The sequence below is a fragment of the Hippoglossus hippoglossus genome, chromosome 3 (genome assembly GCF_009819705.1).
Source record: "Hippoglossus hippoglossus isolate fHipHip1 chromosome 3, fHipHip1.pri, whole genome shotgun sequence".
NCBI lineage: Eukaryota > Metazoa > Chordata > Actinopteri > Pleuronectiformes > Pleuronectidae > Hippoglossus > Hippoglossus hippoglossus.
In genome coordinates, this window is record NC_047153.1 from 17,950,841 (window position 1) to 17,966,945 (window position 16,105).

Consider the following 16,105-nt stretch of genomic DNA (forward strand, 5'->3'; position numbering starts at 1 on the left):
CACTAGTTTCTGGGAGATGCACTATTTCCCCTTATACAGAAACTAGGACAGAAATATTTACTAAAACCAAGGGGGTTATGTTTTCATCTGCACTTGTTTGTTAGTTAGCAGGATTGCTTGGGGGGAAAAAACTGGATGAGGAATGGATCGCGGAAGAACCAATCCCATTTGGGTGTGGCTCTGGATCAGGAGTTCAGATACTGGATTCTTTTATTTCACTTTCTTTAACATTTCAACATTTTCACTGATTTCCCAGGGAATTATTCATTGATCTTGAGGGGGGGGGGGTTAAAAAATCAGGCCCATTACGGGAAGTGAGTGTGTGCAGTTGTCTGGCAGTTTAATTTAATTTAAGGGGACTGTTGGGCCTTGGTGGAGGTATTTGCTTTACTGAGGAAATATGTCAAACAGCAGTATTAGGCTTTCTCGGCTCAATTCCTCCGTGGGATCAAATTGCTTAATTATGGAACCATCCAGGAATTGAGCAAAACCTAAGCAAGTAAATTAAGAGAGAAGAAAGGGGCAACTTTTTCCTAGTTTTGCGTGAGGGGAGGCCCACTGTCTCTGAAGCCTGAGCAATAAATTCAACCATTGTGTGTATTGATCCAGAGCTTGAATCAGTCGAAACACAATGAACTAATCGGTTTTATTAAGCCCATTCTCGCTCTGATGGAAATCACTATCAGCCCTGACTGCATTTCTGACGTCCCGGCCCCGGGCCACCTGTTGCAGGCAGGGTGTGCGCGTGTGTGGCTTTTTAAAAACGTCTTGGGGTGGGCGGGGCTTCGTACTGTGCGTGTACGTGTGTGCGTGTGTTGTGATTACAGCAGCACCGTGGACGGCCATCTGTTCCGCTCCTCTTCTGTGAAACCCGACTCTCCGGTGTGAGTATATTTACCGGACACTAAATTAGCCTCATGCAGCAGCAGCAGCAGCAGCAGCAGCTCTGAATATCCGATGAGCTGTTTGTCCACAGACGATCTATCGTCACCGCGATTTAACGTTCTTACCGAACTGCGTTTGAGAGACACGGACGCAAACAGGCGATTGTCAGCCCTCCATGTTACCTGATGATTAACATCTGTATCTACTGATAACATGACGAGGTGATGTGCGACAACAGATGGATGATTCAACTCAGTGGTTGTGTTATACTGTAATTAGCTCGTATGATATAATACAAAATGGCGATTTAATGCCATCTCGTTTTTAAATCTCGGAGGTGAACCAGCTTGTTTGAAGTTAATGCGTGAGGACGCTGTGGATTATTATAAAAGCTGCAGTGTTTTCAGACACTGACATTTAATTTGTAGGTTTCTTCAGTCGCAGATCGCAGCAGCCTATCACAGCGGGAGATGGCTTCTGCGTCATCACGTTCAGGATGTTATCGCTGCCAGCGCAGTATCGCTCGATGAACTTCACAGCCAGAGGAAATTTTACAATAAAACACATTTTAATGTCACTGATGAAGAGATCGTGTTTATTCAAACTAAGTGTTTCATCTTTTATCTGCAGCCCACAGAGGAGACGCCTCCCCGGAAGAAGGTAGGCGGGTTCTGATGTAGCTGCGCTGTCATTGGTTCAAACTGCTTCCACGTTATTGTTTAAATGGTTTAAATGTGTGCGTGTGTGTGTGTGTGTGTGTGTGTGCGGCTCAGCGGTGAAGTCCGTTAATTCTTTAGAAAAACATTCACAACGTTCACAGTGATAATATTTACAAATGTATGTTCACACAGTTTACAACTAACACATTACACACATTATGTTGGGTACAAACCAGTACACAAGAGAGCTGATAATAACAAGGACAATTTAAATGGAAATAAATAAATAGACTCATAAATGTAAACAAAGTACTACAATTATAAACGCAAAAAAATAAATACATGCAAACTGTACATGTTACGTGAGGTACAAACCAGTACAAAATAAAATACAAGCAAACTGGATATACAATTATGTACCCTGTATATATTACATACCCAGTTATGAATGTAAATGAATAAATACAATCATGAATGTATAAAAATAAATATATACAAACTGTACACATTATGTCAGGGACAAACCAATACACAACACAAGAGAGTTGGATATACAAGATACACAACGCAAAAGAACAAGGGGAATTATAAATGGAAATAAACAAATACATAAAACTATGATTGCAAAAACTATAGAATTATAAATTTATAAATGTTAAAGAATAATTACATAAAGGATGTGAATAAAGCAATACATAGAAATTGTACTCATTACGTCAGCAATAAAACAGTGCACAACACAATATAAGACAGCTGATATAACAAGGGAAATTATAAATGTAAAAAAAAAAAATACACATAAAAACTGTGTGGCCTGTCAAATACTGTAAATGTGTCTAAATTTAAAATTCCAAAATAAGAAATTAGACAAACACACGTCAGGGGGCTTCAGTATATCTTTAATGTTTTAAAAACAGATGGATTTGTATTGTTTGTAAGAGACACAAAGTTAAATTCAATCAAAAAGGGTAACATTTTTGTTTATTAACAAATATATAAATAAATAAAATAAAAACAACTACATTGTTTAGCGACTTGTCCCTCACATTGTCATAATAACAAATTACATATTTTAGAGTTAAACAGAGAGCTAGACCAGAATTGTGTGGTTTTTTGACATTGAAAAAAATAATAGATAGAAGTTTCATCAGCATGGCCCCAAAATGAATAACAATTATCAATAAAAGCATATCTGCAGATACAGACTTCAGTCTTGCTTCTGACTGGTTAGTTCACACACGTGATCTGTTATGACATATTGTAACCAGGAAGTGGGTTGTGACGCTGCTGAAGGTGGATAACAGTAAAGTGTTGCTTAAAAAAGATATACGTCTTAGTCCTGCTGTTTATTCTCATTCAGACTGATCCAACCACCACATCTCGAACCCTCTCGTTACATAGCAGATGTTACATAACCTATAACATATGTTATGCATGTTTTTTTAAAGCTTTATTGGTTCACAGATCAAAGAGTTTAGAAGATGGTGACCAAGAGGATACGCTCGGAGTACATGAAGAAATTCAAAGACCCCAAATGGGAGACCTACACCAAGTGTTATGAGGAGATGCTGAAGTACAGGCTGGCACGCCGGCTGCTGGAGCAAACACACAACCCCTGGTTCTGGAGCGGCTCAGACAGTGATTCAGACTCAGCTGGAAGAACTCCTCCCCCTCCTCCCAATAAAAACCAGGTACAGGATGAAACCGTCAGGGCTGGGACGGAGGCCGAGCTGGAGGAGTGTCAGGGGGCGAGGACGGACAAACAGCCGGAGCTGCAAGCCAGCACTGCAGGGCCTGTACCCAGACTTCACATTCAGGAGCAGGAAAATGGAGGTAGCTCTGAGTTTTAAATATGACTGTATAAACATATTGGTATGTTTGTATGTTACTCTTCAATGTGTCTCTCTCCTCAGGCTCCCAGCTTGATGGTGTCAAACTGACGAGAGTACCAGAGGAGGAGAGGGAGGAGCAGAGAGCCAGAGGCAGTAAACAGTTACCAGTTTCCCACAGAGTGCGAGACCAAGGTAATTCTGAGGATATCATATATATGCCTGTTGGCCGAGAAATTGAATGGTATATCAAAATAAAGATGCAATATAATTATTACCTCCACAATGGAGTTATGTTTTCATCTGCAATTGTTTGTTAGTTAGCAGGATTATGCAAAAACTACCAGACAGAATACCAGGAAACTTGATGGAAGGATGCAGTATGGGTTACGGAAGAACCAATTAAGTTTTGGTGTGAATCCAGAAATTATTTGTGTCTTTCTTTAAAGACCGTGTGAAGCAAAATCAGTCATTTGTCTCTTAACATGCTGTACGTGTCAGTAAGTGATTATTGAAAACATGTGAAAAAAGAACTGCAGTCCCTGGTTCTGTCTGTCTGTGTGAGTGTGAGCTGTGTGACAGCAGCAGAGAAGTGCGGATTTTCTCATGATTTTGAACCTTATTTTTATTAGTGTTGTTGGTTTTCTTCCGCTGCTGTATGGTAACTAATAGGGGTGGAGACCTGTAACTACCATCAATGTGTGGCTGGGAAACATAATGTGACATTGGCTCCCCCTTTTGGAGAAGGAATGCAAAAGGATAATTATCTTCATTCAGTCAGTATAAACAGTATCTTACTTTATGTATATGTAAACTAATGTAAAGCTTCTGTGAAACGTTGAACTAAACTGCAGACCCATTATTTAGAAGTATCACAAAATGTAGTGTCTCAGGTTTTGACCATTTTATATCATTCTGTGGGTAACATGCATACAAAAATATCTTTGTTCCAAATATGTCATTAGTATTATGAGTATAGTACCACACTATACACAAACTGTGTGTAAATGTAGACCTGGGAAGGACAGAGAACCATCTCTCTGTGACCGATATTAAGGCAGATATGACCAATCAAATTCAAAATCCTCCCAGAAAGTTCAAACTTGGGTCAGATCATATCGTCTTTAATTAGGATCTGAGACACATAGTTTTATTTATATCCCTCACGGTGAAAAACAAAAGTGAGATGATTTAACACTGAATGACCCAGATACTCTTGCTCATTTCAATCTATATTTGTATATTTCAGTACGAGTTGGTACATAATAACCAGTTCCCCAGATTTCTGCTTTGCACACATTTTTGTTTCCAGTGTTTTGGCACACCTGAACCTTCTGAACCATCTGAGTCTTTTATTTTTAAAGAGGCTGGACAGCACCGAACGCAGCAGAGTAAACCTCCCAAATCCTCAAAACAAACTTGGACCTCCCATCGTGTCAGACCTGCACCATCACGGCTGCCCAAGGAGGAGAGTAAGGGCAGCAGACACTCTTTCGCTCTGTACGCTTCTGGAGAGAAGCATGCAGACATCGGGGCCAGGAAGACGCACAACGTCGGCCCTACGGCTTCGACAACTGAGGTAATCGTTCTGTCCTGTTGTACTCAATACCTGTGTGTGACAATGTACTGTATGTTGTGACTGAACACCACAGAAACTGAAATGTGTATCTTATTTTGCTGGTAGATCCACGAGTCGGCTCTACGCGCTAAGACCCGGCGGGAGGTGGAGCGTCAGATCCAGACCCACAGAGCTGAGCGCCGGAGAGCCAAGTCTGTCGAGCTGGACAAGCCCAGGAAGGTGGTTCAACCCGAATTCAACCCCTGGCTCACTGAGTACATGCGCTGCTTCTCTGCTCGCTCACAATAGGACAAACACAGACGCACACACACACACACACTCACTGGAGACATATGTAAGTCAGGATGATTCCAGACAAAAAAGAAAGTGAAGCCATTATTGCCTATCATCTCTGAGGTCTGAGTACACACTATTGTAGAATAGAGCATTGAGTCACACAAAGGCTTCTGAATGTGCATCACTCTGACATTCATCATGTAAACAGAAAGAGCTGGAACATTGAATTTCACAGTGTGGCTTTTTAGACTATGAGTGTCTATCGATCCATCTGTAAATCAATCTAGAAACATCTGACAGGGTAGTTCAGGCTCTTGAAAGAAATCATTTTAAAGATGATGTATAGTTAAGAATGTGTCAACAGGTATTTAGATGAGACAGAGCATACATGCAAATAGATATTTGCAGCCATACTTCAATGCAGTCCCTTTAAACAAATACGTTATACATGGATATCAGTCTGTTGTGGTCTCACACAGGGAGTGAAGGCACAGTGTGTGAATAGATTCAGTGATTAGCTTTCTTTAAAATGAGACAAAATGGGAACATCAGGGTTGTATGATACGGGACATATTGTGTACGCATGTAAACAAAGTCAAACACACTAGAACAAAAGTTGGCATTCCAAAATATTTAGCGACACACATTTAGATGGTTTAATCAATCACCGTGTGTGCTGAGCAGTATGTTGGTTGACATACATAGATATGTCTGTTTTAAAGGTTTTATAGTCTTCAGATCACTTAATGCTGAAGACTTATAGATTTATCTGTTTGTGTAACAGTTGATTGGTCTTTTCCCACTTGATAGATTGTACACCTCAGATACTGCGTTGTGTGATAAATACATTTCAAATAGTTTGCTGACAACACGTGTGTCCTTCTCTTGTGTTGTTGTGTGTGTAATCTAACAACCTGGTGCTAACACGGTCTGAAGACCTGTGACTTTTAAAGCCACTGGGACGGCTGTGAACAGTGTGTGTGGTGTTTAGGATACTGGTCTTTCTTACAGTTTATTTAGGTTCTTTCAACACAAAATAATGAACTAAATTATTTAAAGATCTAATTCTAATTATTAGTGAATAAGATTCAGAGCCAGAGTTCAATCAATACAAAGTTGGATGTAAAGCCAAAGTCTAAATTACCTCATATTAGAACTGCTATTATAAATATAATAGAAATAACATGGGCACATGTTACTAATGCTAACTAAAGCATGACCAAACCAAACAGCACTTTGACAATTAGTCACTTTTCTTAAATAACATTTGTACATTTTCTGAACGAGCTTTACGTTTTCATGTAATGTCTTTTAAATCTCTGCAAATGTGTATGTTTATGTGAAAGTAATGAAGATAAATGTTATTTGTACGTACACGAGAAGACTAAACAGCATTTGAACCCGTTGTGTAACAGATCGGATCTTTTCATGAATGTTGAGACCATGAGAAATCAGATCCCACAAACCGTGATCAAATCTGCTCTGTGCCAAAAATACACAACATTTTTACAATTTACAACTCTAGTTATTGATGTTCTGATCGGACTGTTACACAGAGGAAATGAGAGGAAAAGGAAAGGAGAGAACTAGAGGCCTGTGCTTCACGTTAAGAAATGTAATATTTTTCTGTTTTGTTGTTGCAGCTCTGAGTTCAGTATTACACGACCTGTTTTGCTTTGTATTCATTTAATTTCTTTGTTTTGCTGTAGTATAGATGAGACGTGAATTTTTGTGCAATATTCTTCTATTTTAAATAACTGCATACGAGCCAGTGTGGTTTTTAGACGTGCACATTGACAATCTGAGTGAAATAGGGTAGTAAATACCTAGTTTACTTCATTAGTTTGTTAATTAGACCAAACTTTATAGATGAGATCCTGTTTATACTGTAGAGGGATTTTAATCCAGGTGAGAAGATACTTGCCTTATTTTTCAGGGTTTACTCGGTTATCCACAAAGCATGACCATTCCTTTCAAGCAGGACATTGTCATACATTCATAAATAGGTCATACCAAATGATTGTCCTACTGCAGAAAGCCGAATCAGAGGTCATGAAGAAGAATCGATTGAATAGATGATACAAGACACCAGAAGTCCAGTGAACAGTCTGGTTTTATCTAATTTCTAATATAATCGAATGGCAACTACAATATTGTTTACCCCCATAATACCCTTTCTGTTCTTGTTTTAGGTTTTTAACATACTTTATGTACATAATGAAAATTATGTAGATGACAACTGTTGAGGTCAAATGATGTTGTGATGCAAAGCTTTTAATAAATCAATTTTCTGTCAGTCTGCTAAATTCTTAACTCCTTGGATTAAATCTCTTTGAAGAACGTTTAGCATCAATAATGTAAGAGAGCATCTTCACAAATGTGGCTTACTGCACAAAATCATACATTAAATATACATGATGATTAGTTTGTGTTAATCTACTAATTTTATCTGCGACTGCATCCTGTATTCAGTCCATTAGAATTGAAAAAGAGTCTTTACAGAAGTCTTTCCTTTTTTTGGGTCCAAGAATTCAAGGAAAATCTGCCTTTCAAAGAAGATGCTTTATTTATAGTCTTTTTATTTTAAAAACATATGATTTTATCATACACAATAAATTAAAAATCCATGATATTCATAATGACGAGAAAAACGGACGTACGTGAATTTAGACAATGGACTTGATGACATAAACATAAGACGGCAACCTGCTGTCAAACACTCCAGGATATTCTAACCTGAAATATACTTTTACTGTTTGAAGTGAACCTCATTTAAAAGTAAAATGCTTTTTATTTTGGGGCAAAATAAAAAAAAAATAAACATAAATATATGTAACGCATGGATACAGTTATGCAAAAGACACCTGTTTTTTGTTGAGGGTTTTGTGATGTTAAAACAGTTTTTAAGTTTAAAATATGAGACATAAAGTATCTTTGGAGACAAAAAATATTCAAGCACACATCAGATAAATTCACACCTCTGCTGAAACCATTCAGTAACTATTTACTGACAGCTAGCAGCAACCACTCATGCATCCATGTAAACAGGCAACATTTACTGTGTCATTATAGTAGACCAGTCATTAGTCAAAAGTAGAAATGTCCTAATACCGACACCAGGATCAGAAAAGTCTCCGATACTGTTGGGAATCAGTGAGTAAAGAAATCTATGAACCAGTCTGATACCAAGTTTTTAAAGTAGATTAATATCACCCAGATAAAACTGTAATTTTCTTTTCCCAGAAATTATGACTTCTTTACTGCCCCAAAACAACAGTTACACTTCACTGCAACTGGTAAGTAGTGGAAAAGAAGATAGGATTTCCATTAGTGCAGCCAGAGCGATATAAAATGTCAGTTGGCAGTATTTCACACTGGAAAGTCCCACAAGTAAAATGGTGACGTGTACCATATGCAAGACTTATGTTTTAGGGGTGGTTCTACTTAAAAAAATCATTTATTTATATAAAGTGAGGCTGCACTTTAACAGCTATTTTAAGAAAATAATTGTCCCACCACAGATTCATAATGAACCAAAAAATGTTTGACACTTGTCATGAAAACATCAGAAATGTCTAACTTGGAGTGTACATTGCTATTTGCAGTGCTATACGCCTGCATTAATTTAATTTGGTTTTTTAAATGCGCTGGTATCAGATCTGTTCTCAGTATTGGCTGATTCACAAAGTCCAGCTGGTGGAATCAGTACCGGGAATGAAAAATGGTATCAGAACATTTCTAGTTACAACTGGAGTCCTTTGGTGTTACACAATGTCATTTAACAGTTCAATACTGAATATGCCATTGAGAATTAAGAGTGGACATTTATTTTTTAACAGTACAAATAATTTAAATGCAATGAAATAGAAAACCAATTGCTCAGATCATTTCAGGTTGCATCTGTCTGTTTTCTTAATAAATCTATGAACTTGAAGATAAAATAGACTTTTAACACATAAACATGTTTGTCCATAATGTAATCCACATCAACTTGGCCCAATTACAAAAAAACATAAATGCTGCAAACAGTCCTGTCCATGTATGCTGCTCACAAGTTCCCAGTGTAATGTAGAGTAACATGATAATAATACAGTGGTGCATCAACCCAATACTGGATATGATATCTAACTTCATATTCATATAATATCTCTTCATAATGAAATACTCTGATATTCTGTTTGAGAAAACATGCGTCAATCTCTATTTACAGATACACTGCACAGTGTGTAAGATGCTGCAGGGAGACAGGAGGAGAGAGAGGCCGAGAGAGGTAACAGAGGGCATCAGTGGGAGTAAACAAAATTGCAAGAAAGGTAGGCATGGAGGGCACGAGGATAGGTAAACTGATGACATGTATTTTGTCCTCTGAGTTGCCAAGGGGAACTATAGTGGAAGAGAAAGTACAGAAGACGGGAAGTGAAATGGTCATACAGGAAGTGCAACATGTATGATCACAGGTGAGCAGGAAGTTGACAAGCAATCAGAGCAGGCAGATGAAGAAAGAGGGAAGAAGTTGCAACAGTTAAACAGTTTTCTTAAATATGTTTTCTAAGGAAAATCGACAGTTTGTGTCGGTGTGTGAGTATGAAGCTAAAGCCAGGAGGTGCCAACAGCTTGAAAGTTAATCAATATTTTACATATGTGCAGCTGAACCCAAATTGTCTTTACTTCGAGAGAATGGGACGTAATGAAAAGACAAGTGTGGTCCATTGGGAGGAAAGCAGGAGAGGGCGGATCAGTAGACAGTTAGGAGAGGGAGAAAAGTTACATGTCAGTAGTTCAAATCCTGATTAGAGGGTTGGGTGAGGGGGTTTGGCCCAATAGTGGAGCAGGTTGTTGGAGGTGATGGTCTCTGGTTACCTTGGAGATGCTCAGAGGTCTTAATAGGGGGCGTGGATCTCTTGCAGGTGCAGGCCATGATAACGAAGGTTCTGAAGGTTCTCAAAGGTCCGTACGAAGGTCAAAGGTCAGAGAGGAATCACCAGCACCGCAACCTGAACCCGGGACCTTATGGTTCCTCGTGGCTGTTCTTCACCTGGTCTTCACAAACCTGTCTGAACCACTCTAAACCAGACTATAAACACACACGCACACATTCATCACACAGGCAGAGAGAAGAGAGGGTTCCACTTAATACCAGCTAATTCAAGATACTAAGGTGCTACAGTCAGTCAGGAGAGTGAAACTGAAAACAGGCTGGCGTCTACCACAGAACAATGATCCAAAGCTGACTTCAAAATCCACAAGCTGGAGCTTTTGGAACCGCCCCCGCAGCCCCCTGATCTGTACATCAATGAAGATCTGTGGGTGGGTATCCCACCTGCTGTGGGTGCCCTAAAAATATCTCTTGTGAAGAGATCTGCAGGAAGAGTGGGCGATCAATTCCTAAGTCAAGTGTTTCCGTTATTTTTCCTACCTTGATGAATACAAAATGTGTAGATCACAGTTTGAAAAAGCAATGTTGGGGGGAGAATAAGCAAAGATGAAACAATATGATGTATGAAGTCATCGGTTTTCTATGAGGATAAATCTGGTTATATTCTATATTTTTTACTGTCATGAAATCACACAAAAAGACCAGGACCAATAATTAACTAAACCAACTAACACGTATTAAATTTAAAGTACATACATCAAGTGCATATAAAGATGGATGACATGACTGCTCCCCAAAAGTGAAGCCAAAACTTCTCCATAGCCACCTGGTGGCTGGCTACAGTATAGGTCCTAAACCTCTATGTTGGTGAATGGGACATGAGTCAAACTGAAAAGTCCAAATACACATCAATACATTTTTCTTAAAGATGTCATTTTAGGTAGTTCATATCACACTGATGTATGTCTAAGTGTATTTTTCCTTTGGTTTTGGTCTTGGTTGGGGTGAAACATCACAAAGGCACTTGTAAATCATTTAAAATGTATTTATGTCCAAACCAAAAATGCTCTTAAAACCCCTCCACTCTCCATCTCAATTCAGATTGTGAAAATGTGTGAGTGATGAGATGAGTGCCAGGAGTATAGACGACAAAGAGTGGCTGAGTGAAGAGGATTCACAGAGAGCAATGAGCAGAACGTCAAGTTTCATAAACTCATCATCATCTTATTATACACAGAAACCTTAAATACACTGATTCTCTGGCCCCTTTACCTTGTATGTGTATGTTACAGGGCCGGTCCACTAGCAGCCACACTCCTGGGTGCCCTGCGTCTGAGCACGACGAGGAGAGCGGAGCTGTCGTAACGCGGCGTCGCCGTACTGGATTCCTGAGCCCATCCTCTCTGGGTCCAGCTCTCCTGGAAATAACAGACGAAATCAGTGAGGAGACAGATGATCACCAGCTCTTAATAATTTTTTACTTAAATAGTGCACCGCTTGCCATTCATGTTGTGGTGAACATATACAAAAACACTTGGACAATGTAAGTGTAAATATAAAATACAGGTGCGCCACATTTTCCCTCCACTACATCCCTTTGTCCCACTATAGAACTGTGAACTGATCTGGCCTTCACTCTTCCACTCTCCTCCTGTGATCAGATTTCTATTTATCTCCAGGAGAAATGCTGCAGCTCGGTGTCTGCTCATTGGTTGGGACTGTGATGTGTTGGAGATATGCTTTGTTTAAAAAAAGATCCCAAAACTGCTACAGTGTCTGCAGTCATACATAAGCCCACCTTGTTGATCCTGTTAGGATAAGGAAGGATTCAGGGGTTAGGGTTATGGGCAAGGATCAGAGATCTTACCTGACTCAATCTTGTTGAGAATTTTCCTAGCGCACTGGACAAAAGCCTCTTCAACGTTCTCCCCTGTTAGAGCACTGGTCTCCAGGAACATCAGCTCTGACACACACACACAGATACAGTATTTTAGTCATTTGTCATTTTTTCTAAGTAGAATGGCACTCAGTCGAGCACATACCTCCACCAGGGGCCAACAGCCCTTAAATTCAATCCAACTGAATTACACACACTCAAAGATATCAGTTAACTCAATGTGAATTTTCCCTGGGAAAACCACTCAAACTGAACCATTTGATCACAAACTGTTGGTCCTACCGTTCTCCTGAGCAAAACGCGATGCCTCCAGGAACGTGACCTCTCTGTCAGAGTCCAGGTCTTTCTTGTTTCCACACAGGATGATTACAATGTTCTGACTGGCCAGCATCCTGGCATCGCTCAGCCATGTGGTCAGAGCATTGTACGTCTCTCGACTTCAGTGGAGACAGAGACAGGAAGAAGACGCACAGGTTACATTTGAGAAAGGAAATCTGAGCAGACTAAAAAGAAATAACAAGGGACCAGATACTGAGGTGATCTGAAATCATGTGTGAATCATTGTTTTACCTGGTGATATCATAGACCAACAGGGCCCCTGCTGCTCCTCTGTAGTAACTCCTGGTTACAGACCTGAAACACACACACACACACACACACACATACACAAAGGTCAATAGGCACAGTCAAGACAGATAATATGTGATGACTTACTTTCATCTCAAGTCCTTAATTTGGATTAAATGTTTCCCAAATCTTTTCTTTCATTGCCTTATTGGAAGCACAAAAAAACATATGAAACTGTTTCAGCAACTACTGCAAAACAATGCAGCAAATTAATGAAATTAGTTACACATCTGATAAGTCACAACTGTTGAGGAATTTTTGACCATCCTCACACATTACTGTATATCCCACTATATATTATGTATATATAGTGTATATTACAATATATCTGTACACCATTAAGAGAAGAGTGCCAGGCTAATTTCACAGATACTCCCTTCTCTCTCTAAGCAGTACCAAAGGTCAAGTTATAGATAAAGGACCAACCAACAGTACATTGTAGTGTCTACGCTTAGGGACTTTCATATCTAACTCAGATGCTCCCAGACATTGAGGCACCAACTTCAACTCTTTTGCGTATTTCACCAGTGGCAAGACGTAAGGACACAATGTGATTTAGTTATGCATACTTTAGACTTAACTATCCAATAGGATGCGAACACCTACATGTAACATAGAGCGTGACAGCATTCTAGCCCTTCATGGATGTGCTGTTGGAATGGGTGACACAAGTAGAGGGAGATATATGGGGAGGCTGTGGAAGACATCGTCCGACTTGGGGGTGACAATTGCTCATGTTACTCTGTTAGCGTTTGTATATTGTTTCACCTTCTGGTCTCCTTGATGCATCAAGTCTACATTGAAACCTTCTGCTGCCTGAGTTCTCCTTTCACCAGCTTCCAGAAAACTTCCATAACAGCCATGTGCGCTGTGAAAATAATCTATTCACTTTAAGTTTCACTCCACTTTTTCTCCCTGGTGATGTGAAGGTAAAGGATTAAGTTTTCCAGCTGGACATAGAACCGGAACATATATTTGACATTTCTCCTACCTGAACCTTTCTTGTCCTGCAGTGTCCCAAATCTGCAGTTTGACCATTTTATTGACCACGCTGATGATCTTTGAGCCAAATTCCACTCCGATTGTGTGGTTGGATTCATCTTTAACTGGAAAACAAAAAAAAACGTGGAATCATGTCTTTATTAAGAAATAACTGCAAAGGATAGTTTGGTGAACGTGTACTATTTCAATAAAATAACCACTGAGCCAAATTCCACTCCGATTGTGTGGTTGGATTCATCTTTAACTGGAAAACAAAAAAAAACGTGGAATCATGTCTTTATTAAGAAATAACTGCAAAGGATAGTTTGGTGAACGTGTACTATTTCAATAAAATAACCACTGAACAGTACAATAAATATAATGATGGACTTATTACATCTGTGTTTTACTTGTTTAAGTTCTATATGTTCTATGTCATGTCTAGAGCCTGACCGATTTATTGGTTTCCCGAAAGAATTCAGGGGTATGACAGATTTCCAACATATCATTTGTTTGCTGGTATGAAAACTTTTATATTACATAGTAAACAATGCAGAAAAGATTTGCATTTCTGTTTACATTTGACATAATAATTTTTTTTTTATTCAAGTTCTACATATTTGGTCAAATGTGTCCTTTTTAGTAAGTCATTTATGATTACGTTTATTATAAAACTGGAATTGGAACATTTTAACTCCCTAATATCATTATTAGGCTGTAGTTCATTTCAGGATTTTGACAGTGTTTCACTAATAATACATATTGACAAGCTAGTTCTATAGGACAACACTTATATTAGAAGTCAGAGTAACTGAATAATGAGTAACGTTTTGAATCGTTCCAACTTACACCGCTTCTCAATGAACTGGTGCAGCAGACAGGATTTGCCTGTTCCAGCATTTCCAATCACCAGGAACTTAAACAGGAAATCTGAGGAGGGAGCACAGAAACCATGATAGATATAAAGACCAAATAAAATCATATAATGTGTGTAATATCACAGCATTCATCATTAACTGTATTGATATTAACTTAATTGTGACAGTAGCATTTTTACACTCTGTGATAATATGTAGTTTACACTCTGATGATATGTAGTAATACTCTGATTATATGTAGTTTACTCTGTGATTATATGTAGTTTACAGTGTGATAATATGTAGTTTACACTGTGATAATATGTAGTTTACACTGTGATAACATGTAGTTTACACTCTGTGATAATATGTAGTTGACACTCTGATAACATGTAGTTTACACTGTGAAAATATGTAGTTTACCCTCTGGTAATATGTAGTTTACACTCTGGTAATATGTAGTTTACACTCCGTGTTAATATGTAGTTTACACGATGATAACATGTAGTTCACACTCTGATTATATGTAGTTTATACTCTTCAGATATGTAGTTTACACTCTTCAGATATGTAGTAATACTCTGATAAAATGTAGTTAACACGCTGATTATATGTAGTTTACTCTGTGATTGTATGTAGTTTACACTCTGTGATAATATGTAGTTTACACAATGACAACATGTAGTTCACACTCTGATAATATGTAGTTTACACTCTGGTAATATGTAGTTTACACTCTGTGATAATATGTAGTTTACACAATGATAACATGTAGTTCACACTCTGATAATATGTAGTTTACACTCTGTTTATATGTAGTTTACACTCTGTGATAATATGTAGTTTTCACAATGGTAACATGTAGTTCACACTCTGTGAAAATATGTAGTTTACACACTGTGAAAATATGTAGTTTACACTGTGATAATACGTAGTTTACACTGTGATAATACGTAGTTTACACTGTTATAATAGGTAGTTTACACTGTGATAATACGTAGTTTACACTGTGATAATACGTAGTTTACACTGTTATAATAGGTAGTTTACAGGATGCGCAGCTCAGTCACATATTCGCAGCAGCTCCATCTTCTCTGGTGCCAGTTTCCTGCTCATCCCGTTCATAATCTTATAAAGTCGATTCATTTACTCTGCACAGCCACTGAATCTCCTGAGTCCATTTTATCGCACTGACACGACATTTAAAGGCCATGAGCCTCCACCAGCAGCTCCATTAGCCTGATCTCTGTTTACGCTGAGAAAACCCCTCTCGACACACCTGCTTCCTTCCCATCTGTGGCTAACTGGGATGCTAACGGTGGTTAGCCCGGTGGAAGCGGATCTCTTACCGTAAGACTCTGACATCGCCCCGGTGTCGGTTTGACGGTGAAAGAGAAGTAATGGACGAATAGAAGTTGACAGATGGTTCGCTAGCTAAGTAAATGAAAATACTCTGCTGCTGGTTTCCGCGGATTCCAGCAGATTTTGCCCCTCCGACTTCCCGTAGGTGCTTTGCCATTTCAAAATAAAAGCCCGAACATTGTAATGTCTCAAAACGGCCGCTGTTGAACCAGTTTAGGTCTTTAGAAAATTTAAATTTCAGGACGTCCCTTAATTATTTGAGACAATAATTGTTTTA

At 38.8% G+C, this 16,105-nt stretch overlaps 2 protein-coding genes across 4 annotated transcripts; one reads left to right on the forward strand and one right to left on the reverse strand.

The window, feature by feature from the left end:
* Positions 1-787: 787 nt before the first annotated feature.
* ccsapb (centriole, cilia and spindle-associated protein b) lies at positions 788-7,534 on the forward strand. 2 transcript variants are annotated; one of them, XM_034579198.1, is made up of 6 exons: positions 788-884; positions 1,516-1,545; positions 3,009-3,377; positions 3,458-3,568; positions 4,738-4,952; positions 5,058-7,534. In XM_034579198.1, exons 3-6 carry the CDS (start codon positions 3,026-3,028, stop codon positions 5,238-5,240), a joined length of 861 nt encoding a protein of 286 aa, XP_034435089.1. In that variant the 5' UTR covers positions 788-884; positions 1,516-1,545; positions 3,009-3,025; the 3' UTR covers positions 5,241-7,534. The 2 variants fall into 2 exon arrangements, with proteins under 2 accessions (XP_034435089.1, XP_034435079.1); XM_034579188.1 differs by lacking the exon at positions 1,516-1,545 and having other exon boundaries at positions 789-884.
* On the reverse strand, positions 7,187-15,950 carry rab4a (RAB4a, member RAS oncogene family). Of its 2 annotated transcripts, XR_004613213.1 has the most exons (9): positions 15,816-15,950; positions 14,459-14,539; positions 13,620-13,734; positions 12,572-12,634; positions 12,284-12,438; positions 11,972-12,067; positions 11,377-11,522; positions 10,089-10,302; positions 7,187-9,611 (listed from the first exon to the last, which is right to left on the reverse strand). XR_004613213.1 is itself a non-coding variant. In XM_034579211.1 (8 exons), the coding sequence occupies exons 1-7, from the start codon at positions 15,829-15,831 to the stop codon at positions 11,407-11,409; spliced, it is 642 nt and encodes a 213-aa protein (XP_034435102.1). In that variant the 5' UTR covers positions 15,832-15,950; the 3' UTR covers positions 7,187-10,302; positions 11,377-11,406. The 2 variants fall into 2 exon arrangements, 1 of the variants encoding a protein (XP_034435102.1); XM_034579211.1 differs by having other exon boundaries at positions 7,187-10,302.
* Positions 15,951-16,105: the final 155 nt, after the last annotated feature.

What these genes read in the sequence shown, in the direction of transcription:
- ccsapb (XM_034579198.1), top strand. Translation starts at nt 3,026, where the DNA reads ATGGTGACCAAGAGGATACGCTCGGAGTACATGAAGAAATTCAAAGAC. An exon ending in TCAGGAGCAGGAAAATGGAG is followed by an intron (nt 3,378 to 3,457) that starts GTAGCTCTGAGT and finishes CTCTCTCCTCAG; the next exon opens with GCTCCCAGCTTGATGGTGTC. An exon ending in CCACAGAGTGCGAGACCAAG is followed by an intron (nt 3,569 to 4,737) that starts GTAATTCTGAGG and finishes TTATTTTTAAAG; the next exon opens with AGGCTGGACAGCACCGAACG.
- rab4a (XM_034579211.1), bottom strand. An exon ending in TTGGTCTATGATATCACCAG is followed by an intron (nt 12,439 to 12,571) that starts GTAAAACAATGA and finishes TCTCCACTGAAG; the next exon opens with TCGAGAGACGTACAATGCTC. An exon ending in TCTCAACAAGATTGAGTCAG is followed by an intron (nt 11,523 to 11,971) that starts GTAAGATCTCTG and finishes TGTTATTTCCAG; the next exon opens with GAGAGCTGGACCCAGAGAGG.